General features: G+C 38.8%; 1 protein-coding gene across 1 annotated transcript in view; it reads right to left on the reverse strand.

Moving 5' to 3' along the window:
* The window catches only part of mpnd (MPN domain containing), a 31,981-nt gene that overhangs the window by 12,265 nt on the left and 7,553 nt on the right, over positions 1-12,163 (reverse strand). The window contains exons 5-8 of the mRNA XM_061888779.1: positions 11,853-11,931; positions 11,695-11,791; positions 11,548-11,620; positions 11,400-11,476 (exon numbers count right to left, since the gene is read on the reverse strand). Coding sequence (XP_061744763.1) covers positions 11,400-11,476; positions 11,548-11,620; positions 11,695-11,791; positions 11,853-11,931 — 326 coding nt within the window. The remainder of the gene's footprint in view (positions 1-11,399; positions 11,477-11,547; positions 11,621-11,694; positions 11,792-11,852; positions 11,932-12,163) is intronic.

Raw genomic sequence — 12,163 nt, forward strand, 5'->3', positions numbered from 1 at the left:
GTTTTTTGAATTTTTGAGTTAGCAAAAAAAGTTTTCCAAAAATATGCATTTTCTGCCATTTCCGTGTATTGTCGGCACTCCTGATGAGGTTTTGAGACATTTCCTACAGCTAGAGCACCAGAATAGTGCTGCTGAAGCAAGTAAGTTTTTTGAATTTTTGCGTAAGGGCCCCCCCTTACGACATTTTAGCGAAAAAAAGTTTTTAAAAAATATGCATTTTCTGCCATTTTCGGGAAGTGTCGGCACTACTGATGAGGTTTTGAGACATTTCCTACAACTACAGCACCAGTATTGTGCTGCTGAAGCAAGTCCGTTTTTTGAATTTTTCCGTAAGGGCCCCCCCTTAAGAAATTTTTGCGAAAAAAGTTTTCCAAAAATATGCATTTTCTGCCATTTTCGTGTATTGTTGTCACTCCTGATGAGGTTTTGAGACATTTCCTACAGCTACAGCACCAGAATTGTGCTGCTGAAGCAAGTCAGTTTTTTGAATTTTTCCGTTAGGGCCCCACCTTACGAAATTTTACCGAAAAAGGTTTTCCAAAAAATACATTTTCTGCCATTTTCTTGTATCGTCCGCACTCCTGGTGAGGTTTTGAGACATTTCCTACAACTACAGCACCGGTATTGTGCTGCGAAAGTAAGTACGTTTTTTAAATTTTTGCGAAATTTTAGCGGAAAAAAGTTTTTCAAAAATATGTATTTTCTGCCATTTTCGGGTATTGTTGGCACTCCTGGGGAGATTTTGAGACATTTCCTACAACTACAGCAACAATATTGTGCTGCTGAAGCAAGTCCGTTTTTTGAATTTTTCCGTTAGGGCCCCCCCTTACGAAATTTTTGCGAAAAACCTTTTCCAAAAAATAAATTTTCTGCCATTTTCGTGTATCGTCCGCACTCCTGATGAGGTTTTGAGACATTTCCTACAACTATAGCACCAGTATGGTGCTGCGAAAGTAAGTCCGTTTTTTCAAATTTTTGCGAAATTTTAGCGGAAATAAGTTTTTCAAAAATATGTATTTTCTGCCATTTTCGGGTATTGTTGGCACTCCTGGTGAGGTTTTGAGACATTTCCTACAAATACAGTACCAGTAATGTGCTGCTGAAGCAAGTCCTTTTTTTTAATTTTTGCGTAAGGGCCCCCCTTACGAAATTTTTGCAAAAATAAGATTTTCAAAAATATGCATTTTCTGCCATTTTCGGGTATTGTCGGCACTCCTGGTGAGGTTTAGAGACATTTCCTACGACTACAGCACCAGTATTGTGCTGCTGAAGCAAGTCAGTTTTTTGAATTTTTGAGTAAGCGCCTCCCCTTACGAAATTTTAGCAAAAAAAGTTTTCCAATAATATGCATTTTCTGCCATTTCCGTGTATTGTCGGCACTCCTGATGAGGTTTTGAGACATTTCCTACAGCTAGAGCACCAGAATTGTGCTGCTGAAGCAAGTACGTTTTTTGAATTTCAGCGGAAAAAGTTTTTCAAAAATATGCATTTTCTGCCATTTTCGGGTATTGTCGGCACTCCTGATGAGGTTTTGAGACATTTCCTACAACTACAGCACCAGTATTGTGCTGCGAAAGCAAATCCGTTTTTTAAAATTTTTGTGAAAGGGCCCCCCCTTACGACATTTTAGCGAAAAAAAGTTTTTCAAAAATATGCATTTTCTGCCATTTCCGTGTATTGTCGGCACTCCTGATGAGGTTTTGAGACATTTCCTACAACTACAGCACCAGTATTGTGCTGCTGAAGCAAGTCCGTTTTTTTAATTTCTCCGTTAGGGCCCCCCCTTACGAAATTTTAGCGAAAAACGTTTTCCAAAAAATACATTTTCTGCCATTTTCTTGTATCGTCCGCACTCCTGATGAGGTTTTGAGAAATTTCCTAAGACCACAGCACCAGTATTGTGTTGCTGAAGCAAGTCAGTTTTTTTAATTTTTGAGTAAGGGCCCCCCCTTACGAAATTTTAGCAAAAAATGTTTTCCAAAAATATGCATTTTCTGCCATTTCCGTGTATTGTCGGCACTCCTGATGAGGTTTTGAGACATTTCCTACAACTACAGCACCAGAATTGTGCTGCCGAAGGAAGTCCGTTTTAGGAATTTTTGCTTAAGGGCCCCCCCTTACGACATTTTAGCGGAAAAAGTTTTTCAAAAATATGCATTTTCTGCCATTTTCGGGTAGTGTCGGCACTCCTGGTGAGGTTTTGAGACATTTCATACAACTACAGCACCAGTATTGTGCTGCTGAAGCAAGTCCGTTTTTTTAATTTTTCCGTTAGGGCCCCCCCTTACGAAATTTTAGCGAAAAACGTTTTCCAAAAAATACATTTTCTGCCATTTTCTTGTATCGTCCGCACTCCTGATGAGGTTTTGAGAAATTTCCTAAAACTACAGCACCAGTATTGTGTTGCTGAAGCAAGTCAGTTTTTTGAATTTTTGAGTAAGGGCCCCCCCTTACGAAATTTTAGCAAAAAATGTTTTCCAAAAATATGCATTTTCTGCCATTTCCGTGTATTGTCGGCACTCCTGATGAGGTTTTGAGACATTTCCTACAACTACAGCACCAGAATTGTGCTGCCGAAGGAAGTCCGTTTTAGGAATTTTTGCTTAAGGGCCCCCCCTTACGACATTTTAGCGGAAAAAGTTTTTCAAAAATATGCAATTTCTGCCATTTTCGGGTAGTGTCGGCACTCCTGGTGAGGTTTTGAGACATTTCATACAACTACAGCACCAGTATTGTGCTGCTGAAGCAAGTCAGTTTTTTGAATTTTTGAGTAAGGGCCCCCCCTTACGAAATTTTAGCAAAAAAAGTTTTCCAAAAATATGCATTTTCTGCCATTTCTGTGTATTGTCAGCACTCCTGATGAGGTTTTGAGACATTTCCTACAGCTACAGCACCAGAATTGTGCTGCTGAAGCAAGTACGTTTTTTGAATTTTTGCGTAAGGGCCCCCCCTTACGACATTTTAGCGAAAACAGTTTTCCAAAAATATGCATTTTCTGACATTTTCGTATATTGTCGGCACTCCTGATTAGGTTTTGAGACATTTCCTTCAACTATAGCACCAGTATTGTGCTGCTGAAGCAAGTCTGTGTTTTCAAATTTTTGCGTAAGGGCCCCCCTTACGAAATTTTAGCGAAAAAAGTTTTACCAAAAATATAAATTTTCTTCCATTTTCGTGTATCGTCGGCACTCCTGAAGAGGTTTTGAGACATTTCCTACAACTACAGCACCAGTATTGTGCTGCTGAAACAAGTCCGTTTTTTGAATTTATGCGTAAGGGCCCACCCCCTTACGAAATTTTAGCGAAAAAGGTTTTCCAAAAATATGCATTTTCTGACATTTTCGTACATTGTCGGTACTTCTGATTAGGTTTTGAGACATTTCCTTCAACTACAGCACCAGTATTGTGCTACTGAAGCAGGTCTGTGTTTTCAAATTTTTGCGTAAAGGCCCCCCCTTACGAAATTTTTGCGAAAAAAGTTTTCCAAAAATATACGTTTTCTGCCATTTTCGTGTATCGCTGGCACTCCTGGAGAAGTTTTGAGACATTTCCTACAACTACAGCACCAGTATTGTGCTGCTGAAGCAAGTCCGTTTTTTGAATTTTTGCGTAAGGGCCCCCCCCTTACAAAATTTTTGCGAAAAACGTTTTCCAAAAAATACATTTTCTGCCATTTTCTTGTATCGTCCGCACTCCTGATGAGGTTTTGAGAAATTTCCTAAAACTACAGCACCAGTATTGTGTTGCTGAAGCAAGTCAGTTTTTTGAATTTTTGAGTAAGGGCCCCCCCTTACGAAATTTTAGCAAAAAATGTTTTCCAAAAATATGCATTTTCTGCCATTTCCGTGTATTGTCGGCACTCCTGATGAGGTTTTGAGACATTTCCTACAACTACAGCACCAGAATTGTGCTGCCGAAGGAAGTCCGTTTTAGGAATTTTTGCTTAAGGGCCCCCCCTTACGACATTTTAGCGGAAAAAGTTTTTCAAAAATATGCATTTTCTGCCATTTTCGGGTAGTGTCGGCACTCCTGGTGAGGTTTTGAGACATTTCATACAACTACAGCACCAGTATTGTGCTGCTGAAGCAAGTCAGTTTTTTGAATTTTTGAGTAAGGGCCCCCCCTTACGAAATTTTAGCAAAAAAAGTTTTCTAAAAATATGCATTTTCTGCCATTTCCGTGTATTGTCGGCACTCCTGATGAGGTTTTGAGACATTTCCTACAGCTACAGCACCAGAATTGTGCTGCTGAAGCAAGTACGTTTTTTGAATTTTTGCGTAAGGGCCCCCCCTTACGAAATTTTAGCGAAAAAAGTTTTCCAAAAATATACATTTTCTTCCATTTTCGTGTATCGTCGGCACTCCTGAAGAGGTTTTGAGACATTTCCTACAACAACAGCACCAGTATTGTGCTGCTGAAACAAGTCCGTTTTTTGAATTTATGCGTAAGGGCCCACCCCCTTACGAAATTTTAGCGAAAAAAGTTTTCCAAAAATATGCATTTTCTGACATTTTCGTATATTGTCGGCACTCCTGATTAGGTTTTGAGACATTTCCTTCAACTACAGCACCAGTAATGTGCTGCTGAAGCAGGTCTGTGTTTTCAAATTTTTGCGTAAGGGCCCCCCCTTACGAAATTTTTGCGAAAAAAGTTTTCCAAAAATATACGTTTTCTGCCATTTTCGTGTATCGCCGGCACTCCTGGAGAGGTTTTGAGAGATTTCCTACAACTACAGCACCAGTATTGTGCTGCTGAAGCAAGTCCGTTTTTTGAATTTTTGCGTAAGGGCCCCCCCCCTTACGAAATTTTAGCAAAAAACGTTTTCCAAAAAATACATTTTCTGCCATTTTCGTGTATCGTCCGCACTCCTGATGAGGTTTTGAGAAATTTCCTAAAACTACAGCACCAGTATTGTGTTGCTGAAGCAAGTCAGTTTTTTGAATTTTTGAGTAAGGGCCCCCCCTTACGAAATTTTAGCAAAAAATGTTTTCCAAAAATATGCATTTTCTGCCATTTCCGTGTATTGTCGGCACTCCTGATGAGGTTTTGAGACATTTCCTACAACTACAGCACCAGAATTGTGCTGCCGAAGGAAGTCCGTTTTAGGAATTTTTGCTTAAGGGCCCCCCCTTACGACATTTTAGCGGAAAAAGTTTTTCAAAAATATGCATTTTCTGCCATTTTCGGGTAGTGTCGGCACTCCTGGTGAGGTTTTGAGACATTTCATACAACTACAGCACCAGTATTGTGCTGCTGAAGCAAGTCCGTTTTTTGAATTTTTGCGTAAGGGCCCCCCCCTTACAAAATTTTTGCGAAAAACGTTTTCCAAAAAATACATTTTCTGCCATTTTCTTGTATCGTCCGCACTCCTGATGAGGTTTTGAGAAATTTCCTAAAACTACAGCACCAGTATTGTGTTGCTGAAGCAAGTCAGTTTTTTGAATTTTTGAGTAAGGGCCCCCCCTTACGAAATTTTAGCAAAAAATGTTTTCCAAAAATATGCATTTTCTGCCATTTCCGTGTATTGTCGGCACTCCTGGTGAGGTTTTGAGACATTTCCTACAACTACAGCACCAGAATTGTGCTGCCGAAGGAAGTCCGTTTTAGGAATTTTTGCTTAAGGGCCCCCCCTTACGACATTTTAGCGGAAAAAGTTTTTCAAAAATATGCATTTTCTGCCATTTTCGGGTAGTGTCGGCACTCCTGGTGAGGTTTTGAGACATTTCATACAACTACAGCACCAGTATTGTGCTGCTGAAGCAAGTCAGTTTTTTGAATTTTTGAGTAAAGGCCCTTACGAAATTTTAGCAAAAAAAGTTTTCCAAAAATATGCATTTTCTGCCATTTCCGTGTATTGTCAGCACTCCTGATGAGGTTTTGAGACATTTCCTACAGCTACAGCACCAGAATTGTGCTGCTGAAGCAAATACGTTTTTTGAATTTTTGCGTAAGGGCCCCCCCTTACGACATTTTAGCGAAAACAGTTTTCCAAAAATATGCATTTTCTGACATTTTCGTATATTGTCGGCACTCCTGATTAGGTTTTGAGACATTTCCTTCAACTACAGCACCAGTATTGTGCTGCTGAAGCAAGTCTGTGTTTTCAAATTTTTGCGTAAGGGCCCCCCTTACGAAATTTTAGCGAAAAAAGTTTTACCAAAAATATAAATTTTCTTCCATTTTCGTGTATCGTCGGCACTCCTGAAGAGGTTTTGAGACATTTCCTACAACTACAGCACCAGTATTGTGCTGCTGAAACAAGTCCGTTTTTTGAATTTTTGCGTAAGGGCCCCCCCTTACGAAATTTTAGCAAAAAATGTTTTCCAAAAATATGCATTTTCTGCCATTTCCGTGTATTGTCGGCACTCCTGATGAGGTTTTGAGACATTTCCTACAACTACAGCACCAGAATTGTGCTGCCGAAGGAAGTCCGTTTTAGGAATTTTTGCTTAAGGGCCCCCCCTTACGACATTTTAGCGGAAAAAGTTTTTAAAAAATATGCATTTTCTGCCATTTTCGGGTAGTGTCGGCACTCCTGGTGAGGTTTTGAGACATTTCAAAAAACTACAGCACCAGTATTGTGCTGCTGAAGCAAGTCAGTTTTTTGAATTTTTGAGTAAGGGCCCCCCCTTACGAAATTTTAGCAAAAAAAGTTTTCCAAAAATATGCATTTTCTGCCATTTCCGTGTATTGTCGGCACTCCTGATGAGGTTTTGAGACATTTCCTACAGCTACAGCACCAGAATTGTGCTGCTGAAGCAAGTACGTTTTTTGAATTTTTGCGTAAGGGCCCCCCCTTACGAAATTTTAGCGAAAAAAGTTTTCCAAAAATATACATTTTCTTCCATTTTCGTGTATCGTCGGCACTCCTGAAGAGGTTTTGAGACATTTCCTACAACAACAGCACCAGTATTGTGCTGCTGAAACAAGTCCGTTTTTTGAATTTATGCGTAAGGGCCCACCACCTTACGAAATTTTAGCGAAAAAAGTTTTCCAAAAATATGCATTTTCTGACATTTTCGTATATTGTCGGCACTCCTGATTAGGTTTTGAGACATTTCCTTCAACTACAGCACCAGTAATGTGCTGCTGAAGCAGGTCTGTGTTTTCAAATTTTTGCGTAAGGGCCCCCCCTTACGAAATTTTTGCGAAAAAAGTTTTCCAAAAATATACGTTTTCTGCCATTTTCGTGTATCGCCGGCACTCCTGGAGAGGTTTTGAGAGATTTCCTACAACTACAGCACCAGTATTGTGCTGCTGAAGCAAGTCCGTTTTTTGAATTTTTGCGTAAGGGCCCCCCCCTTACGAAATTTTAGCAAAAAACGTTTTCCAAAAAATACATTTTCTGCCATTTTCGTGTATCGTCCGCACTCCTGATGAGGTTTTGAGAAATTTCCTAAAACTACAGCACCAGTATTGTGTTGCTGAAGCAAGTCAGTTTTTTGAATTTTTGAGTAAGGGCCCCCCCTTACGAAATTTTAGCAAAAAATGTTTTCCAAAAATATGCATTTTCTGCCATTTCCGTGTATTGTCGGCACTCCTGATGAGGTTTTGAGACATTTCCTACAACTACAGCACCAGAATTGTGCTGCCGAAGGAAGTCCGTTTTAGGAATTTTTGCTTAAGGGCCCCCCCTTACGACATTTTAGCGGAAAAAGTTTTTCAAAAATATGCATTTTCTGCCATTTTCGGGTAGTGTCGGCACTCCTGGTGAGGTTTTGAGACATTTCATACAACTACAGCACCAGTATTGTGCTGCTGAAGCAAGTCAGTTTTTTGAATTTTTGAGTAAGGGCCCCCCCTTACGAAATTTTAGCAAAAAAAGTTTTCCAAAAATATGCATTTTCTGACATTTTCGTGTATTGTCGGCATTCCTGATTAGGTTCTGAGACATTTACTTCAACTACAGCACCAGTAATGTGCTGCTGAAGCAGGTCTGTGTTTTCACATTTTTGCGTAAGGGCCCCCCCTTACGAAATTTTAGCGAAAAAAGTTTTCCAAAAATATGCATTTTCTGCCATTTTCGTGTATCGTCCGCACTCCTGATGAGGTTTTGAGACATTTCCTATAACTACAGCACCAGTATGGTGCTGCGAAAGTAAGTACGTTTTTTCAAATTTTTGCGAAAAAAAGTTTTTCAAAAATATGCATTTTCTGCCATTTTCGGGTATTGTCGGCACTCCTGGTGAGGTTTAGAGACATTTCCTACGACTACAGCACCAGTATTGTGCTGCTGAAGCAAGTCAGTTTTTTGAATTTTTGAGTAAGGGCCCCCCTTACGAAATTTTAGCAAAAAAAGTTTTCCAAAAATATGCATTTTCTGCCATTTCCGTGTATTGTCGGCACTCCTGATGAGGTTTTGAGACATTTCCTACAACTACAGCACGAGTATTGTGTTGCTGAAGCAAGTCCGTTTTTTTTTATTTTTGCATAAGGGCACCCCACCTTACGACATTTCAGCGGAAAAAGTTTTCCAAAAATATGCATTTTCTGCCATTTTCGGGAATTGTTGGCACTCCTGATGAAGTTTTGAGACATTGCCTACAACTACAGCACCAGTATTGTGCTGCTGAAGCAAGTCCGTTTTTTTTTTATTTTTGCGGAAGGGGCCCCCACCTTAAGAAATTTTAGCGAATTTTTTTTTTCCAAAAATATGCATTTTTGCCATTTTCATGTATTGTCGGCACTCCTGATGAGGTTTTGAGACATTTCCTACAGCTCCAGCACCAGAATTGTGCTGCTGAAGCAAATCCGTTTTTTTAATTTTTGCGTAATTTTAGCGAAAAAAGTTTTCCAAAAATATGCATTTTTTTGCCATTTTCGTGTATTGCCGGCACTCCTGATGAGGTTTTGAGACATTTCCTACAACTACAGCACCAGTATTTTGCTGCTGAAGCAAGTCCGTTTTTTCACATTTTTGAGTAAGGGCATTTCCCTTACGATATTTAAGCAAAAAAAAAATTCCCCAAAATATGCACTTTCTGCCATTTTCGTGTATTGTCGGCACTCCTGATGAGGTTTTGAGACATTTCCTAAAACTACAGCACCAGTATTGTGCTGCTGAAGCAAGAAAGTTTTTTTAATTTTTGCGTAAGGGCCCCCCCTTACGAAATTTTAGCGAAAAAAAGTTTTCCCAAAATATGCATTTTCTGCCATTTCCGTGTATTGTCGGCACTCTTGATGAGGTTTTAAAACATTTTCTACAACTACAGCACCGGTATTGTGCTGCTGAAGCAAGTCAGTTTTTTCAAATTTTTGCGTAAGGGCCCCCCTTACGATATTTAAGCAAAAAAAAATTTCTGAAAAAAAAAAAAGGCATTTTCTGCCATTTTCGGGTTTTGTCGGCACTCCTAATGAGGTTTAAAAACATTTCCTACAACTACAGCACCAGTATTGTGCTGCTGAAGCAAGTCCGTTTTTTGAATTTTTGCGTAATGGCCCCCCTTTAAGAAATTTTTGCGAAAAAAAGTTTTCCAAAAATATGCATTTTCTGCCAATTCCGTGTATTGTCGGCACTCCTGGTGAGGTTTAAAAACATTTCCTACAACTACAGCACCGGTATTGTGCTGCTGAAGCAAGTCCATTTTTGGAATTTTTGCATAAGGGTCCCCCCAATGACATTTTAGCGAAAAAAAGTTTTCCAAAAATATGCATCCTCTGTCATTTTTGTGTTTTGTCGGCACTCCCGATGAGATTTTAAGACATTTCCTACAACTACAGCACCAGTGTTGTGCTGCTGAAACAAATCCTTTTATTTGAATTTTAGTATCAGGGTCCACCCCTTACGGCATTTTAGCGAAAAAAAAGTTTTCCAAAAATGTGCATTTTCTGCAATTTTCGGGTTTTGTCGGGACTCCTGATGATGTTTTAAGACATCTCCTACAAATACAGTGTTGTGCTGCTGATGCAAATCCGTTTTTTTTTGTATAAGGGTCTCCCCCCTTACGACATTTTTGCGAAAAAAAAGTTTTTCAAAAATATGCATTTTCTGCCATTTGCGGGTTTTGCCGGGAGTCCTGATGACGTTTTGAGACATCTCCTACAACTACAGGACCAGTATTGTGTTGCTGAAGCAGATCCGTTGTTTTGAATGTTTTAGCAAAAAATTTTTCCAAAAGTATGAATTTTCTGCCATTAAATATGCACTTTCTGCCATTTTTGGGTTTTGTCAGGACTCCTGATGATGTTTTGAGACATCTCCCACAACTAATAATACAACTATTACAACAACTAAAAATACAAATACACTATAATATGTATCTACTTATAGACTAAAACTACTAAAAACACAACATTTCAAACACTAAAAAAATATGTATCTGCCTTGAGAGCAAAAGCACAAAAAAGTGGTTTTAGAGTAAAACCACTAAAAAATACAATATTTAAAACACTTAAAAATACAATATTTAAAACATTAGTTGAATGTATTTACTTTTAGACTAAAACACCTTAATATAGAGTATTTAAAACAGTACAGTATTGTATCTACTTTTGGACCAAAAACCACTTAAAAATAGAGATTTTAAAAACACTAATATGTATCTAGTTGTACACTAAAACAGCTAAAAATAAAAAAAATTAAAACACTTGAATATGTATCTACTTATAGACTAAAACTTCTAAAAACAACATTTTAAACGCTATGCTATGTACGTACTTTTAGACCAAAAGCACTAAAAAAGACAGAATTTATAACACGACAGTTGAATGTATCTTCTTTTAGACTAAAACCACTTAAAAGAGAATATTCAAAACACTACAGTAATGCATCTCATAAAACCACTTAAAAATAGAACATTTAAAAACACTAATATCTAATTGTACACTACAACAACTAAAAATACAAATACACTGTAGATGCATTATATGGATCTACTCAGACTAAAACTACTAAAAACACAACATTTTAAAGCACTATATCTGTTTTAGACCAAAAGCACAAAAAAATACAAAATTTAAAACACGACAGAATCTACTTTCAGACTAAAACATACAATAGTTAAAACAGTTTAATGTATCTACTTTTAGACTAAAACCACTTAAAAATATGTTATTTAAAACAACACAGTATGTATCTTTTAGACTAAAACCACTTAAAAATACAGTATGTATCCAAATTTAGATTAAAACCACATAAAATACAGAATTTAATTATAGATCACACCCGCAGTTGTGTCGATTACGTTATGACTGTCTTGTTTTCCCCAATCCTGAGGATTATATTGTAGGTGTGGCATTTATTTGTTCCACTAATTAAGGTTAAGCTTTTTTTTTTTAGGGTGGAGGTCATTATTTCAGTTCACGTTTTCTTTTGTCAAGTTTGTCCACACTTCTTTTGTGAGATGATTCAAATAATTTCCGATCTCTCCTGTCATCCACAGTGTGCGTGCGTGCTTTACCTCCTCCTCAACAGCAGAGGCAGCGTCTCTGTCAGCCAATCTGGTCCGACAAGGAAAGGCCCGTAATATGGTGAGCACTGAGGGAAGCACAAGCATCCTCCTAAGTGAACTTGCATGCTAACATGTTTGATTCTCGGGTCAAACTCACGTTGTGTGTTTGTGTCCCACCGTCCTCCCAAGTATCCCACCACCTCACTGGTGGTCAGGTGACAGTGGAAGTCCTAGTAAGGGAGACACAAACATGGATGTATTTGATGTGTTGTTCCTAAGGACACAGTCGAGTCAGGGTGGTCACCATGAGCAGCAGCACGTTACTGGACACAGCCACGTTGAAAGGCTGGAATCTGTTGATGGCTGAAAAGGCCGATAGTTCCACCAGCGTGTGAGGGTCTCTGAGGACGCAAGATCCCTCATTAAGGTTAGCTGAGGATGAGGATTGGAAAGATGACTAACCTGGCAGCGTCCCTGGTGCCCAAAGAACCATATCTGACAGGAATTCTCTCTCGGTCTGTTCTACGAGGAGCGAGAACATCTGGAATGATGAAGAAAAAACAATTTTTTTTAAGATGGAGGGTTCTTGACAGATTAATCAGTAACAGGCACATAACTGCACTCTGAAGGCGGGGTACTGCTCCCTAACCCTAACATAAACCTATAACCAACATATAAAGTGCACAAATGTCCTTCTTGAAACCACACATACTGTTGGACAAAAACAGCTCTTTAGCATTAAAACAGTTTGTTCCCAGTAAGGTTAACTGAAT

The sequence above is a fragment of the Nerophis ophidion genome, linkage group LG26, assembly GCF_033978795.1.
Source record: "Nerophis ophidion isolate RoL-2023_Sa linkage group LG26, RoL_Noph_v1.0, whole genome shotgun sequence".
NCBI classification, from domain to species: Eukaryota; Metazoa; Chordata; class Actinopteri; order Syngnathiformes; family Syngnathidae; genus Nerophis; species Nerophis ophidion.